The 20,418-nt window shown below is 44.0% G+C and overlaps 1 protein-coding gene across 1 annotated transcript in view; it reads right to left on the bottom strand.

Annotated features, from left to right (window-relative positions):
* Positions 1 to 20,418, bottom strand: part of KCNH5 (potassium voltage-gated channel subfamily H member 5) — a 172,520-nt gene that overhangs the window by 137,914 nt on the left and 14,188 nt on the right. Inside the window, exons 2-4 of the mRNA XM_086613018.1 lie at positions 19,105 to 19,228; positions 10,648 to 10,754; positions 6,172 to 6,300 (exon numbers count right to left, since the gene is read on the bottom strand). Of these exons, the coding sequence (XP_086469144.1) occupies positions 6,172 to 6,300; positions 10,648 to 10,754; positions 19,105 to 19,228 (360 nt within the window). The remainder of the gene's footprint in view (positions 1 to 6,171; positions 6,301 to 10,647; positions 10,755 to 19,104; positions 19,229 to 20,418) is intronic.

Below are 20,418 nucleotides of genomic sequence, written 5' to 3'. Positions count from 1 at the left end.
ATATGAAGGAATGTGGCAGATCCTCAGCCTCTTCAAACTTCTAAATCAATACTAGATGATTGGTTTAGATACTGGAAAGGATGGTTTAGTTACACACAAGTTCGTGGGTTCAGCAGAGAACTAACTTAGTGAAATGTAATGGCCTGTGATATACAGATTAGACTCTTAAACTCTCTAATTCTAATGTATTTATACTTATTATTTTATATATGGCTTATGAGTGTTCGAAAGTGTATCCATCTACAAACAGTTACTGCTTTAAAGATCAACTTCCAGTTTAATTCAGTCCCTCACAGGGTTAGATTTGATTTCAATGGGATTTCTTTTTCATTGAACATTAAACTTACAGACATTTACAGACAGTTAACGTGCATTGTGGGTTGCTGATGGAGCACATAAAGGCCTCAAAAGGCAATACCAGATTCAGAAAAGTACTTGATTTCTGTGAAGGAAATTAAACAGCCCTGGATATGGAAATTCTCTCTTCATCACGATGGGTCTCTGACGACAGCAAAGCAAGAAAAGGGGTGCAGAAATAAGGCATTGGGGCGTCATCCCAAGAGCAAGGAAACAACTATCTCTTTGTGACTGCTCAGCCTTTGCAGATCTGCTAAAAGTGCCACCAGCGTGTCACTGAAGACAACAATAGGGATGCTTGCCCTGTACAAATAGGAGCAAAGCAAGCTCGGAGGTCTTCCTGGTTACTAGCAAGCTGTGCCCATCCAAAATGGTTTCAAATAACAAGAGACTATATCTTAGCATCATTCCTTTGAGTTGTCTACTCTTCACACTGGAAGCCCATCTGCTGTCCTGGCAAACGACTACTTCTCTTGTCACTCCCCTCAAAGTTCTTTCTCAAGGCCCAGGTGTCCCTGGGCATGCTTCTCTCTAGACCCAGGGGAGAATGAAGAGATGGAGGAGATCTCCTTGGTGCCTGAAGGCACTGGGAGGTGAAATGCTGCAGATCAGCGCAAGAGGAAACAGCACAAGAACAAGTGGGTCTCTATAGCACCAATTGTTACTACAGGCTTGGAAAAGGGGGCTGGGAAGGATATCCAAATTGTGACCTATTAAATTACTGTTATGGATTACTGTCAAGGTGATGTATTCAACAGGGCACACTGTACTTCAGCTAAAGGTAGAAACCTCATTTTCATGCTCTAATCCCTCCACCCACTTCTTCTGTTATCACCAGGATTGATACTCCCTCAAGGAAAATGTTCCCATGTGCAACTAGTTATATATGCTTAATAACTTGCACTTATTAAAGATAAAAAAGGATCAGAATTATAGGCTTAGCAAGGATTAGCAAGCGTAAGTGCATATTTCTGCAACTACTACACTTTTTATAGTCCTGTCACACTCCGAGATAGAGTTGTATCATTATATAGAGTTATATAACCATAAAGAGTTATATCACTGGAAGCATTACAGCATTGTCCCAGACAGTCTTGATTATCAAAGTCTGGCTCTATCAAGTGAAAAAAACCCAACAACAACAACAAAAAAGCCACAACTTCAGGATACTGCTGTGCCTTCTCCTGATCCCATCTGTTAACAGCACATGGTCCTGAGTTGTAGGGGCCTCATTAACACAGCTCTGCATCCTAATTCAGCATCCCATCAGTATTCACCAGAACTTCTCAATCACAAGCCTGATATTTCACTCAAAAGAAACTTAAGACAACCAGTGAGAATACTAGCCCAAAAATCTTCCAAGTTTACCTAGAGGCCACATTTTTTTCTTCACTGAGGATAACAAAGCAAATAAAGCCATGGCACAACTAGGTCAAATGCCACTATTAGCCAAAAAATGCCAGTCCTTTTTTTTTTCTATTCTTAAACTTTTCGTTCGATATAATCTACAGCTCTCCTGGCTTTAAACGTTGTTAACGTTTTAAGTGTTCCCATTTGCCCTTCTATTAGCTAGGGCCTAGCAAAATGGCTTCATTTTTTTTATGACAAATAAACATAAGATTATTACCATTGTATGTCTTTGGAGAGATTGAAAGTCTTCAGATGTTTTTAAAAGGCCATTGGGTAAAGACAGAATAAAAGCACAGCAAGCTGATAAAAGAATCCAACTGTGACCCTACAATGGTACAAACATAAAAAAGAAGATTCTTTGGGGTTTATTCTCTGGAAGAAAATACATAATATGCCCTTTCATATGCCTGTAATGGCCTTCCACCTCTGCTGTGTAAGGCATTCAGCCAGGACACCTGGAGATCTGGCCCTCTACCACTACAGGTAGGACCTACTGCTTGGTATTGAATCCAGATCAGACAAATGTTCATATTACCAAAGAGGAACAGGAGAAGGAAAGAGAGACCAAACAAAACATAGCACAGCTCCTTCACTGGAAAATAAGGCATTGTTCCAGTGACCACCAAGTGTGGCCATCATCTCCTGCAACATCTCCTGCGCCATCACTAATTCTCACCCCTCTTCTTAAAAAACCAAGTCACCGGCAGTGTGTTCCCCCTACCCTCCACATCACACAGCTGCTGGTGGCATCTTCACCCATGTGTGAACATGTGATAGCTGATGTTTCCTTCCATTATCATCTTCACTGCTTCTACTTGAGATGCTGGGGTTTGTGGGGTTTTTACGCTTTTGCACGGTTAGACACTTAAAGCAATTTTCTATTTACAAGGATACAACAGTACTTTTTGGTCACTGTTACATTGCTATACATCATAGGTCTCCTGCACATCGCTCAGTGATAACAGACACCAGCATGGGTAACAAGAAAATAAGTCAGTCAAACCTTTAGTGTTGAACTGCCTGCACCCTCTCAGAAAACAAGGGGTTTGATTTCTGTCTTATTAGAGGAAGGTAGTTTTTAAATATCCCTTTCCTCCAGTCTTGCTTTCAGCCCAGTAAGTTTCAACAGCTTTCTGGACTGCAACAAATTCACAGTCTCCTGGGTGACCCAGGAAAATTTCTCATTACTTTCATTCCTTCCTGCGAGCAAAGACCCCTGCTCCTCCTCCTCCTTTTCCTTTGTGACAGCATTCACACGCAGCAAACAGTGAGCACACAGGTAAGTGGAGATTCACCATCTGTCACAGTGCCCCAGACCCCCCTGACTCCCCTCGCTCGCACGGGGATAGTCCCCGTGATATCAGCTATATTTTTTTGCACTGAGCCTGTAAACGAGCATGTTTCTGAGCCTATATTGGACAAAAAAAATCCAACCTCTCCCTTGCAATGTGCTTTGTACTAAGATGACTATTTTCTTCTTTGTATGTCCTGTTTTCACAAACAGAACACCAGCTCCTCAACACCTCTGAGCAGTTCTGCATTCTCAGGACCAGGGCACCCTTACCAGTCCCCCAAAACTGTAGCTGCCCATGCAAGGTCTGCACAAGACACCAACCGTGCTGCAGCCTCCGCAAGCAGATCCGGCAAGCCCAACCCTTTATTTCGAGGAGCCAGGACACACAGTCACCCTGCAGCGTGGATACACCCATTGTCACAATTTAAATACCAAATCCTTGTACGTTGTTAAGTGTGACATACTGAAGCTTCACAACAAAGCAACATACCTTCGAACAGTGCAGAATATATTGGTACGGAGAGATTATTGCATAATGGCATCAATATTTTATTTCTGTTGAATTTTTTATCTCAAATTTACTGCTCCCGTAAGTAATAGACAGTAACTCATCTGCACCATAGTTACTTATGTATTATGTATTGCATGGTCCTGACAGAATTTCTGAAGAAAAATCCTCCTTTTAAAAAGGAAAAAAAAATCACCCTTTCAATGACAAATCCCAGCACTCAACAGCACTATTTTACCAAAACGCTTTTTACAAAAGTTCAAAAATTCTCCAGGAAATTGCAATGTATATGTTTACCAATCTCCTAATTCAAAAAGAAAGTGGCCTGACAGCTTCCAAGCACATTGTGATGTTATCTGCAAGGACAATGAATTATGCATCTCTCATAGCACTACATCTGACAAAAAACCACTGTGATCCAGGTGCTGTGGGATCCAGCAGATCCACCCCATCGAGACACAGAGGGTAATGCAATGGTGCTGTTTTCCCATCCTTGTAGCAAAATGGTGCAAATATTTAAATATGACTTTTTAATATGAAGAATATAAAAGACCAGCTCTAATTTACACAAAAGGAGAAGAAAAAAAATCAGGTCAATGGTTTGTAATTATGGAGCTTGTTGGACATATCGATCAATGTTAATTGATGCGCTAATCAAAGCCCACTGAGCAAATTCTGAAGACCCTCATCATGAGCCTTAAAGGCACTTGAGAGATGTGGCTGTACTGCCTTCTGTAGTGTCTTTTTTTTTTTTTTTAATGTATGACTTTGACAGAAGTAAGTGCTCTTTACACATACAGTCAAACCTCTCTGGCTGCTGATGACAATATTTTGCAATGCTCATAGTTAATACCTGGCATTTTAACTAATGGTACCCTTCACGGGAGAACAGCAGTACACAAGTTACGTGCTTCACAGCTATTGCTCTTTCCCATAGGGACATTTATTGTTCCTATAACAGATGCCAAATGTATTCTGCTCCCCCTCAGCCAAAAGATGGGGAGGGGGAGAGCTCTGCCCCTCAGCACATCCCTGCCTCCCTAGAGAAGGCAGCAGAGCATTCATCTCCCAGGCCGAGAATCCAAAGGAGGCAACATTCATCGTTTCTGCAGTTGGGAGCCACCTTCAATACGTCTTCCTTGTCCTGCTGCAGCCACACGCTCCTCAGTGCCACTACGTACTGCGGAAAGAGAGGCAGAGCCAGAGGAAGGGGGGAGTTTCAGAGGCTGGTTCCACGTGAGACACATTTCAGTGCCCCCAGAAAACCATCAACTAGAAAACCCTACAAGAGGATCCTTGCAAAAGACTGGCTTTTTTTCTAGATGAGCTCCCACTACATAGTATACGCTCCGCAGCAAGGAGCTAGTTTCGTGCCTTCCGACCTCTACAATTAAAGTCCTTTCAATTAACTGGCATTTATCCTAAAAATCTCAGATTGTTTCCAGGCAGAAGAATTCCACATTATGAGGCTGAAAGTGAAATAACGGAACATTTGCAGGTAGCTAACTAAATTGTAGAGGCAGTAAAGCTTACGATGGCTGAGAAGGTATTCCTATATATCAGGATCTTATAACTTTACGGATAATACTTCTAGACAAAAACAATCTCGTATTTGGTGCTAGCCTAAAGAAAGGCCTTTTGTTTTATTTTAAGTTTGCCTTTATAAATCTACTTTTCAGTTATCCAAACACACACAATAAGTGTTATCTAGATCCTAAGAAATTAGTTTAAATCCTGTTTGCATTCAAATGACATCAAGTTTATTCTAAAGAAGACAGCTTAGAGCACACATGGCTCCCGGTGAGAAAGCAAGCCTTCTCCAAGCATGAAGGGAAAAATATAGCAAAGAATTAATCATCAGAAGGCAACTTCCAAGAGAAGATGCGATGTGGATGCTGTAGCATAAATGCCTTTTTTTATGAAAGCGTGCATTATTTTACCCAAAGCAATACACATGTGAACCTGACACAAGACACACGTCTTACAACCAAAGCATAACCTCTGCACCTTTCCCCACCAATCCTCTCTTGTGCAAGGCTGTAGGTCTGGCCATGGGTTGTTAGGTGACGAGAGCATCACACATTTCAACCAACACCATCACCAGCAGCTGTTTAAGTGCAATGTTCACTGCCATGCAGGCAATGTTGGAGGCCAGGAATAAAGGACCTAAATTTCATCTCCAGGAGTGAGAAAGGGAGGAAATATCAACATCTCAGCACAAAGGAGTTGAAATGATTTTCTTCTGAAAACAAGATACCAGTCCCTTAGGAGAAAGGTCCCCCAATACAACACAGCATTAAGATGACTCAAAACTATGTAATTTTTAGCAAATGCCAGCTGTAGTGAAGAAGCAGTGAAACTACAAAGAGAAAGGAAGGTTTGTGTCTCTGGCAAAATGTTGTTAGGGAATTTCCACTCATGGTGATTTATCTTTTATTTTTAAGCAATAATTTAGGAGAGTGGCATTGAAACTCTGACAGGTCACAAAACATTTCTGGAATTCAAGACACAGATCACAGGCATGACATGTCCCTGTCACAGGACTGAGCTCAAGCATGTACTTTATCATTTACCAAAGAAAAATACTGTATTTCATATTTACCTTTTGTTGAATCATCTTCAATCGGTTGTTTGAACAAAGTAATATCCTTAAAAGTGCACAGGAACAAAACCACTTTTTCATGCTCATTTCTTATGGGTGCAATTTGCATGTAGAACCAAACTGGGGTTCCTGAAGCAAAGAAAAAGGTGACATTGGACTGTGGTGTAGCACAAACTTTCCCCAGCCCATATACAGAATATTTCATCATTTATATGTTATTATAACAGACATGTAGTTTAGGACCATATCTAGATATTGCTACATCTTCCAGATCTTTTAGTTTTACCTCCCCAAAGGAAAACAACATATTCCTATTTCTACAGATTCATTAAAATGGGGAGATGTTACCAATTTAATTAGCCAATAGGCACAGACAAGACGCTTTATAAACCTCCATTTTGAAATAAAATATATGATTCTTTCTCTGTTTTTTTTTTTTTTTCCCAGGGTGTTTCACAAATTAGGTGTCTGCAGGGTAGGCAGGTTAGAAAAGATGGATGGATGGTATCTTTGATTTCTTCTTCACATAATATGGAGCTATCAAATCCAAAACTGTTGGAGTATACTATCAAATGTTCCAAATTTGATCCTACTCCATTATTTAAGAGGATCTGAGCTAACCCAGACATAGACTGTAAATGTCCTATCAGGACAAATCAAGAGACTCAATTTTCTTTCTGTGTTTCAGTTATAGCCTCCACTTCCTCACTGTCCAGTCCAGTGGAAACACTCTCTCAATGCAATTATCTCTACTTAGCTTTTGAAATAAACACAAAATAATTTTCAAATCCTACCACTCATCAAATAAACAGCCAAAAAAATGCCTATGGTGTTGCCTGGCACTTGGCAAAAGCCGAAACTCTCTTGTTTCTTCCTAGGCTGAAACGCACATGGCAGTTCCCCGTGTACAGGCAGGTCTGCTTTGTAAGGGGTGAAATCCTAAAAGCCTTTAAACAATTTGCTTAGAAACACCCTGTTCACCTGCAGGGACATGAATGTCAGAGGAGCTTTCCATCCGACAAAGCTCCGTGCCCACGGCTGTGTCCCTTCTCTCCTAAACCTGCAACACCTACCCGCACTGTGCTATAAATGCTGTAAATGCCTTCACAGCCAGCTAATTACCTTTGGAATTTGACATGCTTTCAGTCAGTTGACATAATGGCTTTTCTCCTGAGCTGCCTGAATGCCAACCTGAGAGCTGACACATGGAGACAATCCGCTTGCCCAGCATTAGCCAAAGGGCACCGTTGCCTTCCCCTCCTCCAAATCTCCTCTAACGCACCGCGTCTGGGAGCTCTGCCAGGAATGGTAGGAGAGATGTCCAGAGAACAATGAAACCCATTTGGACCAGGACTACTGTGGAGCAGGTTAAAATCCACAAGGGTTCACGACAAAATTCAGCGTGGCTGAACTGGGATTAAAACAGTAACTCACTAGCAGTAAACTGGAGAAGTGGGAGAGATGGGGGACTGGTTTTTGTGATAATTCCAGAGCCATTATGCTGATTACTTGATTATCTCAATTCCCGGTTGCTAACCCAAGATAAAAGACTCTTTTCATAACTTCTAAAACAGAGTGCTGCAGCTCTCTGCAGTAATGCTGCGCACTTATACCTGGCAACTCATCGGCACCTTTCGAAAAGCTCTGAAAGTAAGTAGGCAACATAACCTCTACAGCAGCGCTGATAAAAATCAAAGACAGAGACGAGGCAGCTACTGCTGGAGAAGCAACAATCTGTGCAAAGTAGGCAAAGAGGTTTCCTGAGCATTACCCACATGTACATACATACATGTGCATGCCTACGTGGTTGCTGAATAGCTGGGTGGGTTGCGCTGGGGACGGTGTGTGGGGGAATGCAGTAAAGCAGGAGAAATCTGTAGCAACCTTTCAGGTCTTAAACTGAAACCTGCTAGCTGGGTTAAAATGCCAAGAGGGCACATGAAGTCAGCAGTTGTGTGGATGCTGCCTGAGAACAACGGCTCTTGAAGATCACCCCCGTGCCGAAGGAAAGAAGGATGGGAACGCAACCTGAAAATCTCAAAATCTCCCTCCGCCAAAAGCATAAAGGAACGGGTGAGAAAGAAAAGGTCGTGCCACACAATCAAAAATACGTGGCACCTCTGGACCTACAGTTTGAAAACGTGGGCAGGAGCATGCTACGAGAGCACTGCAAGCTCTGAGCAGGGTCTCTGCAGGTGATCAACCTAAGGCCTTCCACAGAGTAACTGTCTACATTTTGCAGATGTGTATTCCTACCAACAGAAAACTGTTCTTTATTTCTTTATCTGCTCCAATATTCAGCCTGGAGGATAAGCAGACAGTTTCTTGAAGGGCCTTCTTCGGAAAGGCTCAGAGTATGACAAATGGAAGCAAACTTTGGGCAAACCAGCTGCTGAACTGGAGCCAAAAGGTGAGCCTATTAGCGTTAGCAAGAGGTTGAAGTTCTGGGCTTTGGGTGATGGAGAAGAAAGCTAGTAACAGATGGGAACTGACTCAAGCCTGAAAAGAAAAATGAGTACTTTTTCATAAAGTACTTCTGTAATCCTGCATAACTTAGGGAAAGTATACGCTTGGCAATCTGAGCAAAGGTGAGGATTTTATTAAGGCAACTGCAGCTCAATAAATCTCTGATGTATCACCAAGCTCCAGCAGATAATTCACAACCCAAAGTAAAAAGCGACTGGTTTGTCACAGAAAAGTCACCAAGAGAAGGCTTTCCTGCTTTTATACTTAAATGAAACAGAAAGGAATTTAATTCAGGACTGGCCCGTGATAGGGCAGGAGCTGCCGGCCCAGTCAATATGAGAATAGCCAGGGTCGGGGACAGCACTGGTGTCCTCTTCAGAAATCACACGGACATAGGGCATGGCAACGCTGGGCACCATCATCTGCAAAGATACCCAACACGAGTCTGTCCTGGGAAATTCCCCTAAAGTGAGAGGTCGTCCAGGTGACCTGCACAGGAAACAGGCAGAGAAGCAGAAAATCCAGAGAACAGACACATCCGTATGCGGAGGAACTGAAGAGAGGTCATTTGGAGGGCTCTCCTGGGCACCCGCAGAAATGGCTGGACTTCAGAGCCACTCTTGCTTCTCTTTTTAATTAAAGTGTTGGCTAAAATGCTTTGAAGCAGGCAGAACTGGAGAACTCTAAAGACATTTCCTACTGTTCAACTGCACATACAGGAAGGCTTAATCTAAAAAGGAAAAGTGGAAATAAAGCACAGAGCATGTGAGTTTGTTTCAAGAAGATGAGGTATCTGGGATGCTCTTCAATGACACGAAAGGTTTATGTGAGTTGGCAGTGAAACGGGACAGCCAGGCACAGTTAGCTCTTTCCCGAGGCACACTGTTGCCATGACATGCAGAGGAAATCTCCAGCCTGACCCCAGGAAGGTGCCCTGTGCCAGCATCAAAGTCCACCCAGGGAGAATGTGGTCTCAGCTACTGGGCTCCAGGCAGCTGAACCAGGGCGAAAGCTCCCGACCCCACAGGAGCTGCATCCTGTACTGGGCAAGGAAAGCCAAACTGAAGAAAACATCTCCGTCAAGATTGCTCTTGGCTTGTGTCTGACATGGCTACAAACCCAGTCAACTAGACTTGGTCTGCTCAGTGTAGAGGAACCAGCTTTTCTGAAGCACAATTCATCTGACAATTTTGGCTTTCTGCCTTGGGAAGATGGCCTGTGCCAGTGGAGGAGGCTGCTCATCTCCACTGACAACAGGAATTTCAACCACAAGCCCATGAGAGATGTCCACACTGCGCAAGCCCAGCGTGAGACCACACAGCAGTATGGGTTTTGCTTAGAATGTGCTCCAACGTTGATAAACCAGAAATACCACTCACATATGTGCCAGGACAGAAAATGTGACTGGAGTGACCCATGGTTATTTGCAGTGAAGAAAATCTCCCCTGGTTCTGGTAACCTCCTGTAAACCCAATGTCACCAAGAGGAAGGGACGTAGGTCCTACATCTCATTAAGTTATAAATTTCCCTGGTTTTCTAATTAATCCCTGGGTTACACGCCAAATTTAGTACTCTCACTAGAGCTCACACGTGTTGGGTTTACACACTGCAGAGGCACCGCTGAGAGCATCTACTCATGGCAACCAGGGTCTGGGTTCTCACTTGTGGAGACATGAGGGTATTTCCTGAGGGATGTGAGGGAATCTCATTCAGGATTTCTTTTCACTTAACCCAGTCAGTTTCTCTTCAGGGAAACAATCCTCAAAACTAAATATATTTTGGAAAGGAGGAGTCAGACTAGAGACAGCAGGGAACAACTATTCTTGGCAATCTGAACACTAGTTCTGAAAAAAGAGTTTTTTTCTTGAGCTTTGGCAACTAAAATACCCGGTGCTTCCCCAAATCTTACCTCAAATTTACTCATATGTCAAAACAAAAATTTATTTTAGTCTATTTTATACTTTAAATACGGATTATCATCCCCAACACTATACACAAATATATACATACTGTTTTTCTTGTAGAGGAGAATTTCAAAGCAGTTTGACTCATAGTTGTCGAAAGTCTGTCGGACTTTTTCAATGGTCTTCTTGTCTGTCAGTTCACCATACATAAAACTGGAAAAGAAGAAACGTTTCTCTTTTTTCTATACAAGCAACAACTTTGTTACAATCACTTTAAATGACACGAGTATTGGAGATGGAGTACTGGAGTCATTTACCAAAGTTTAATTATGATTTACACTTAATTTAAATATTTAGAGTGTCACAAGGAAATCTACGACAGTGAGTAACCATGACCACCTTTTTACTGTAAATGACAGCAAATAAATCTACTGTAATGTTTCATTGAGTGCTTTTCTGAGTGTATCTTTAAGGATACATGGTTAGAAAAATGGTTATAAAACCATTATTGCCCCAGCTGCAGGCCGTGAGAATATTGGTGACAAAACAGAGAAAACTGAACAAAACCCCTAAAGCCTCCCAGATTTTGTTCAATCCTCTTGGAAAGGCTTCTGGAGGAGAAATGTGAAGCTACTACAGGTAAAAGCTGTTGGCTAAATCGATGGCTACAAATGTAATCTTGTCAAGATGCATCTAGGACAGTAAGATAATTGGAATCCTTTTACTAAATACTGATTACAAAAGGAGGGAGGATTTAACCAATAAGAAGTGATGATTCTAATTCTCTGAAAATTTGGCACAGAAACCAAGTGTATGAGTTGTCTTGGTGTAGCTACTGCTGCACTACTACCAAACATAACCAAATTCACTCTCGTTTTCCTTATTGTATACTGCATTTCCTTCAATATTTCAGTGAAAATATGGAAAACATTAAAATGCTTTTGGAGACTCATCCCTCTCCAGGCTGAGAACATAAAAATGTAATTTTAAATCTGCTATTTCTTGCCACTTGACCATCTCATCTTTGCATTCTTTTCCAGGTCAGACTTTCAGCTGGTGTAAGCAAACCCAACCGCCTGACCTCACTTGTGAAAGCGTTTGTTAGAAAACAGCCAGGCTCTCATTGTCAGTCTTTAAAATGAATGCATTAAAAATAAGCAGACTGCTCTGTGCAAATTCCCAATTACAGAACTGAAGGAAAATGGAACATGGGATAAAAGCTTTCAAACACTTGGATGAATACACTTTTAATTGATCAGACTTTTTTTTTTTCCCCCATTTTCTTTGTTCACAAATAGTTTGAGCTTCAGCTGAAATCTACAACAGACAACCCTGAGAATATGAAAGAGAAAACAAAAAGCTATCAGTGCCTCTGTGGTTTCAGTGCAGCTTCTCTTTTATTGATCAACAGACCTCCAAAGGTTCAATAAACATTTATTTTATGTCTACTGTTCCGAAAGAAACAATAAAACAGCGTAGCAGTTAGTGACTCGGCAAGCATTAAAATACTCAATGAAGGCCACGCCATGAGTCTCTTCTTTACACAGCCAACCAAGGGAGGTCATGGGGCTGCTCCCAGAATAAGGTGAGTGACGGAGGTGGACATGGGGTATCAGAGCAACTACAACATCTGTATGTCACTACAGGTGCTTCTTCGCTGGTGACACAGGGAGAGCTATTGATAAATGACCTGGCATACCTGTTACCTTTGGGACAGCCACATGATGGAGATGCCACTACGGCGACTGACGTCAGGAAATGGTTTTCCTGGGGCACAAGGCTTCATTTTGGCACTGCTTATCATTAACATACGCATCTTTAGGAAATGCAAAACACAGCCCACCACTCATTTTCAAATGACCTGCTTTTCTTTCCCGAGTTCAGCTGATAACCTTTTATAGGTTTATACGTGAGCTTACAACAAAAAGAGTTAGATTCTTACTTTTTTGCTAATCTACGCCTTTTTTAAATGCACTGATGAGGTAAAGCTGACTGCTCTCCTGCCTGCAAGACAAAACAAGAACTCGTAGTTTTCACACAGCCTGTTGTGCAATTCTTTTTTTGTTGTTTTCCTGAGATTTAAAACAATGTTTCTCTTAGTCCTGAAGGTAAAAATAGCAAGAATTTGTTGAAGTGCTTGACTTTACATGGCTTATAATACAGAAAGTCATCATTAATTAGTGTTAAAATGACAAATCATACTCAGTGTTCTGAGCGGTGGATGATACCAGTGAGCAGTGCTGAATATGATCAATCAACTTTATGTTTTAAATTAAAGGCAGCTTATTATTGCAGTAAACCTGTAATACTCGAATCTTACATTACTTTCACCTACAAACAGACATTTTAAAGGCTGCTGGAATAATAAAAACATTTTTCAGAATGCGATTTTTAACAGCACTGAAGAAATCTCAAAGCCACTCCTGGCACAAGTTACATAAGATCTTTGCTCATCACAGGTTTAATTTAATTTAGTCTGTCCTATTTTGTACACATGGAGAGACTCCTCCTTCTTCCATCAATCACTCTGTCTTTTTCTGCCTCGTGGTTTTTGTTATTTAGTGCTTGTACAGTTTGCACTTGAAGGCACTCGACAAGACATAAAATATCAAAACCACTCTGCTACTGGGAATCTTACTACCTAGAAAATAGACTCATCAAAGAGAAAGAAGACGTACTGAAATACTCAGAGAAAGGCACAATCTTAGATAGTTTCCCCACCTCTGAAACAGACTATTTGTCATTTAAGATGCCTGGGCTCCCGCCTCCCTTTGAAAGCATCCCTTGGCACAGGAAAGCCATGTCTGAAGCTTTGCCTCGTGCTCTTTTGTCCTTTGTCAGGATTCAGAGCAGCGGCATCAGAACAGCTCCAGGTCTGCAGCGCGTGCCAGGGCAGTATTTAACAGCTATTTGTGAAGAATTATCTAGGATAGAGGACAGGTGAAGCACAGAAGGCACATGATCCTACATCCAATTTACAGCTCTGTTCATCCAAAAGCGTTGGATGAAAAATCATCAATTGCAACAGTTGCAACCAATTGCACCTACCCAGGTGGGACAGCAAATACAGATCCACGTCAATAACTTCAAAACTTTGCAAGTTAAAGAGCAGTCACTATTTCTAAGGAGACGTGGTGCAGCTCCCCAGGTGCCACTGGTGGGCTCAGCGAGGTTTCTTTGCACAGCTTTGGCAGCGTACGGAGACCTTCTCACTTACACAAAAATCAGGTGACGCAGGTGACGCCCTAGTATCAAATCTAACTTTTTCCAAGTCCAATGCACCGTACCCACCATGCAAAATCCCATTTCTTTGAACACGGTGGGAATTTTGCCACTAGCTTCCCTGGAGTCAGGATTTCACTCACAGGCTTTTTTCAGTTCCACTTGAAATGTCCATAAATCGAAACAAGGGAGAGCAGAGATGCTCTCTGGAGTGCTGCAAGCGTTTCGGTGGAAACGCTACCTGTAAACAACTGCTTCGGCAAGGAGATGCGGCTCCTTCCCCCAGCACAGCTGGAAGGCAACACACAAACAGGGCCTGAGAGCAGGTTTCCTCTTTGAAAACAAAACCAGAACCAGCTACTGCCAGCCCAGTGCGAGGCTCTTGAGTGCAAGGACGAGGAAGCAAAGCAAAGCCTGGAGCAAATAAATGCCAGGTGTAAAATGTCAGAGTAAGTCTACTAACCAGCTCCTCAAAGGATGCTCTTCCAAAGGCTTGATGAGAGTACAGAGCTTAGCTGATCAGCAACAACATTTAGAAAACACCAATGTTACTGGAAACATTAAACTGGATTTTAACGTTTTATAACTGTTTATTTTTTCACTGTATTCATAAAGGCATATATAGTCATGACTGTGGGCAACTGGGCATGAAACGAGTGGTTTTGCTGCATGCTGGTTGATCTCTCAGCACACCTCCAGGCAGGGGTTTTGCATGGTTAATTGAAGGTTAGAGGTGTGGCAATTGCAGATGCCCTGTTCCTTCTGGAACTCTCAGCTCATTTTCATTTGGCATAGCAACGCTTCGCCACCACACAAGTTCTTCCACCCAAAAATCCTGTGCATTTTAGCACTCGCTTATACCAGTTATTCTGTCTATCAGACCCAGCTACACATACAACTTGTGTGCCATGTGCTCCCAGAAAGAACACACACTGATTCCCATCACGCAATATTCACGCAGCCTGACCCCTGTGTACACTGTGCCTCTTATATAGTGCCCGTGAAACCAGGAGACTGGCACTTGCACTGAGGTATTTCTAAGTGATCTTCCTGCCAATGGGCACATTATGGCTGATTAAAAAGATGAGAGAAGTGCAAAATCAAAGAAATTACCAGCTTGTCACAGCACTAACTCATTGCTTGAGCTGGAACAAAAACCACTCGCACCTTCGATTTCTCCACCCCTCCTTGTGATCAGCATCACAGAATCATAGAATGGTTTGGGTTGGAATGGACTTTAAACATCATCTGGTTCCAACTCCCCTGCCATGGGCAAGGACATCTTCCGCTACACCAGGCTGCTCAAAGCCTCATCCAACCTGGCCTTGAACACTTCCAGGGACGAGGCATCTACAACTCCTCTGGGCAACCTTTTCCAGTGCCTCACCACCCTCACAATGAAAATACTTTCCTTATATCTCATCTAAATCTCCCCTCTTTCAGTTTAAAGCCATTGCCTCTTGTCCTATCACTACGTACCCTTGTCAAAAGTCCCTCTCCAGCTTTCTTGTAGGTCCCCTTTAGGTACTGGAAGGCTGCCATAAGAGCTCCCCAGAGCCTTTCTCCTACAAGCTGAAAAACCCCAACTCTCTCGCACTCATGAATAGCAACAACAATAACTCGAATCATGGGCTAGATTTACATTGCTTGTATCTGCGTATTTTGGTTTGGTTGGATTTTTGGCACTAAAAAGATGAAAAAAACAGACCCTTCCAAAACCTGTAATAAAGCTGTGGCACCACAGCACTCTATCCCAGAGCACTTTCCTTAGAACAGCAAAGCAAACATTACATATAAAGCAATTTTTATGTATAAGGTAACATAATCTGCACATAACACAGCAAATCTGGACTGAGAGCCTGACTCAGAAAATAACATAAATAATAACCCCAGATATAATAACCCCTTCCAAGTCACAGAAGGCAAAGGCAGGGACTGGGAGAATGAAGAACCACCCACTGCAGGAGAAGATCAGGTTCGAGACCATCTAAAGAACCTGAAGGTGGACAAGTCCATGGGATCAGATGAGGTGCATCCACGGGTCCTGGGGGAACTGGCAGATGAAGTTGCTAAGCCACTATCCATCATGTTTCAGAAGTCGTGGAAATCTGGTGAAGTTCCCAATGACTGGAAAAGGGGAAATATAGCCCCCATCTTTAAAAAGGGGAAAAAAGAAGACCCAGGGAACTACAGGCCAGTCAGTCTCACCTCTGTGCCCGGCAAGATCATGGAGCAGATCCTCCTGGCGACTATGCTAAGGCACATAGAAAACAAGGAGGTGACTGGTGACAGCCAACATGGCTTCACTAAGGGCAAATCCTGCCTGACTAATTTGGTAGCCTTCTATGATGAGGTTACAGCATTGATGGATAGGGGAAGAGCAACTGACATCATCTACCTGGACTTATTCAAAGCATTTGATACTGTCCCACACGACATCCTTATCTCTAAACTGGAAAGATGTGGTTTTGATGGATGGACCACTCGGTGGATAAGGAATTGGCTGGATGGTCGCACTCAAAGAGTTGTGGTCAACGGTTCAATGTCCACGTGGAGGCCAGTGACGAGTGGTGTTCCTCAGGGGTCAGTACTGGGGCCAGTGCTATTTAACATCTTTGTTGGAGACATGGACAGTGGGACTGAGTGTACCCTCAGCAAGTTTGCAGATGACACCAAGTTGTGTGGTGTTGTGGACACGCTGGAGGGAAGGGATGCCATCCAGAGGGACCTTGACAGGCTGGAGAGATGGGCCTGTGAGAACCTCATGAAGTTCAACAAGGCCAAGTGCAAGGTCCTGCACGTGGGTAGGGGCAATCCAATGCACAAGTACAGGCTGGGCAGAGGATGGATTGAGAGCAGCCCTGAGGAAAAGGACTTGAGAGTGCTGGTGGATGAAAAGCTCAACATGACCCGGCAATGTGCGCTAGCAGACCAGAAAGCCAACCGTATCCTGGGCTGTATCAAAAGGAGCATGGCCAGCAGGTCGAGGGAAGTGATTCTGCCCCTCTGCTCTGCTCTCGTGAGACCCCACCTGGAATACTGTGTTCAGCTCTGGAGTCCCCAACACAAGAAGGACATGGAGCTACTGGAATGAGTCCAGAGGAGGGCCACGAAGATGATCAGAGGGCTGGAGCACCTCTGCTATGAAGATAGGCTGAGAGAGTTGGGGCTCTTCAGCCTGGAGAAGAGAAGGCTCCGGGGTGATCTTATTGCAGCCTTCCAGTACTTAAAGGGGGCCTACAGGAAAGCTGGAGAGGGACTCTTTACAAGGGTGTGTAGTGATAGGACAAGGGGCAACGGATTTAAACTGAAAGAGGGCAGATTTAGGTTAGATTTAAGAAAGAAATTCTTTACATTGAGGTGGTGAGGTACTGGAACAGGTTGCCCAGAGAAGTTGTGGATGCCCCATCCCTGGAGGTGTTCAAGGCCAGGCTGAATGAGGCTTTGGGCAACCTGGTGTAGTGGAGGGTGTCCCTGCCCATGGCAGGGGGGTTGGAACTAGATGATCTTTGAGGTCCCTTCCAACCCTAACCATTCTATGATTCTATACCAAAACACCTCCAGTGACATTCTACTGAGTAAGCCTAAGGAGGCAGAACTGGCCTTCAAAACTATTTTCCATTCCATATTGCTGCACAGCTCTTCATTAGAGATCTGCTCCAAAGACATTGCTCTGGAAGGCTACAGGCTGCATGTCAGACCATGCCCACAACCTTTCCAGCTCTCCTTTAATCTGCAAAGACTGGGATGTCTCCTAAGAATCAGGAAATACCACACTGCATATATAACTTCATCAACTAAGCCCCAGACACAACAGAAGTACTAGCCATGCTTTGAGTGTAGGGAAGCTGCTCCGAAATCCAGGGATGGATATATAGAATTATGATAAAAGAAAAAAAAAAAATCTCTGCTACCAATTCCTTTCTCCACAATAACTCCTCCTTGAAGTTGCATCTGTATGATTCACCTGTATGATCTACTTGAACATGGCCAAAACAGGATCCTTATAAATGGCAACCAAAGCCCATCACATTTACAAAAATGAGATTCCATCACAATATGGAATAAATCTTTTGGTCCCCTCAGTATTTGAGGCATAGGGGAACCACCATCAGAGAGGTATTGCTAAACCCTCACTTCCTCAACCTTTCCTACAATCTCATTCTACGTTTGTAATTATTTTAACATGCACAGACTATAAAAGTGCTGGCTCAAGCAAACTTACACAGTTCAATATACAAGACGGCATAGAGCAAAGGGGAAGGCATGTATGTATAGCCAGGATGCCTATGATAAGGCTGTTTCTTTCAACCCCACTGAGTATATCCACTCTGTTGCTACTGTGTGAACGAATATTTCAGTTCAGCAGCATACGTTCATCTCTTCTCCACTGCCCATCAGAGGACACCTGGCTGCACAGAGCAACCCTGGACCCCCAAGGCTTCTTCCCCTTCCTGGCGGACGAGAGGAGTGATCACATGTCAGCACATGTTGCTTTTTGGCGTAAGCGATGACCGACATCCGAGGACGGGCTCGCTGCCCGCCCTGCTCCTGCCAGCTGGAGCATCAGCTGATGATCAGTGTCTGGCAGCAGCCGTCTTGCAAAAATCATTGCTGTAGATAACGCAGCCCACTCCTCCCAGTGCCCTGGAGCCAGTCGCTCCCTGAACATGGGGAAAACCTACACAAATTTGTCTCTCAGCCATTCCTTATTGCCTCTGTCCCTGGTTTACTTCGCTCACACACACAGATACACATTAGGGATTTAGTCTTTCCCCAAAGCATCTCCTTTTAAAGGATGCAGCAGACAAGGCGTAGATGCGTGTCTAACCATAAATCACAGCTGCCCGCTCCTGAAAGACCACCAACAAAAGGAAAAATCCATGAAGCTGCACCGCTTAGAGTAAACATGTCATCAGCTTAATCACTCTCTTGGGAATAAAGATGCAGTTTGCACATTACTGTGCTCTGTGTGTGTGTAATGCCAGAGATCAACACAGGCTACAGAATAGCTGACCGCCTCCTGGTACGGTAACAGGAGAATTAGCAAAAATCTGGTTAAAAACGCCTTTGAAACACATTACCTAAAACCCCATTTTCTTTATTGGATCATTAGCTAGAGCACACCTGTACTGATATTAGCCAGGAAAAATTTCAAAGTGCTTCACCATGTCCTGCATAAGTTGCTGGTTTCATTCATTTAAAGCCTGTTTCAATACTTTAATTTCTGCAAAACAATGCTTTTCTTACATCAGTCCTTCTTCCAAAACCTCATCACCCTTCCCAGTTGATTATAATTTTAAAAGTGCATCGAGTGGCAACGAACAGACAGTCGACGTACCTGCAAGTGCTACTCTTCTGCATGACGTCAGCTCGATGATATCCAGAGAGTTTACAAAAACCGTCATTACTATAAACTACAGGCCAGTCCACAATCTGGGCATTTCCCAACAAAAAACTCGATTCTGAAAAAAGAAAGAGAAAAAGAGAGAAAGAGCTGCTGTCAGTGGCAAAGTACATTTAAATCCTCCGTGTGTTACACAGCAGCTGCAGAGTTATTCGTGATGGTAACTTCTATTGCGAAATTTCAGAGGGAACTGAAAACAAAACGGGCATCGGAAAAGAAATTGGGATGAAACAGGGTAACTCCCAGTAACGCAAGTAGCTTCTTGCACCCCAAAATACTGATATAAGCACCAACGCTGTGATAGTTTGATGTGGGGGGGTGTTCTGGTGGCAGGGGAGGGGATTTGCTCCCTGTGCCACCAGATCTGAGTCCCATCCCCCCGGGGGGTTGAGCCAAATCGGCGCCTCTGCGAATTGCCCTATTTAAGTTGAGACAAAGGGACGGGAAAGGGTCTTTTGCCCGGGAACGAGGAGAGGGGCGGAGGGCGCTGCCCTCGCTCCCGGCTCCCGGCCGGGCGGCTGCCCGTGCCAGGCCGGCGCCATGTGCTCAAGATGGCGGCGGGGGAGCCGCATGGGGGGCTCGGGAAGCGCCCCCGCTCCCGGGGTGCCCGCCGGGCCGAGCTCCCCCAGAGAGGATTAATATCTAAGAGAAAACAACCACAACGACCAGGTCAGTCAAGATGGAGCAGGAGAACGGGTACTGGAGCTGAAGTTTTCCCTTGCAATCGGTGTGAAGATGGCAGGCGGCCCCCCTGCAGCCAGGATGGACTTGGCAGAGCGGGGACTCACTCGCAGACCGTGGAGAAACCCACGTCGGGGAAGAGATGCCTGAGCCCAGGAGAGGTCGTGGAGCAGGGGATGCACGACGAGGTCCTGTTAATAATGGGCATGGGATGCACGACGAGGTCATGGAGGCATCTGGAGACCGTGGGACGACCCACGCCGACGCGAGTGGCAGCAGCTCCCTAAGAGGCCGAGACTGGTAAAGCCCGAACTGGTGCAATCCATGGGGAAGGATTGCAATCCTGCAGGCAGGACTTACACTGGAAAAGTTTGGGGAATTTTCCTCATGAGTAGGGGATCCACCGAATCAAGGGAAAAATGGTGTAAGGACTCCTCCTCCTTTGAGAAAGGAGCGGCAGTAACAACATGGATGAACTGACCTGCACTCCTCATTCCCTGTGCCCCTGCGCCGCCGGGGGGGAGGTAGAGCCGGGAACAAAAGGAAAGGGGGGTGGGGAGGTTGTTG

This window comes from Tauraco erythrolophus, chromosome 6 (genome assembly GCF_009769465.1).
Source record: "Tauraco erythrolophus isolate bTauEry1 chromosome 6, bTauEry1.pri, whole genome shotgun sequence".
Taxonomy (NCBI): domain Eukaryota; kingdom Metazoa; phylum Chordata; class Aves; order Musophagiformes; family Musophagidae; genus Tauraco; species Tauraco erythrolophus.
The sequence above is the reverse complement of the archived record's forward strand: the minus strand, read 5'-3'. Positions and strand labels throughout refer to the sequence as shown.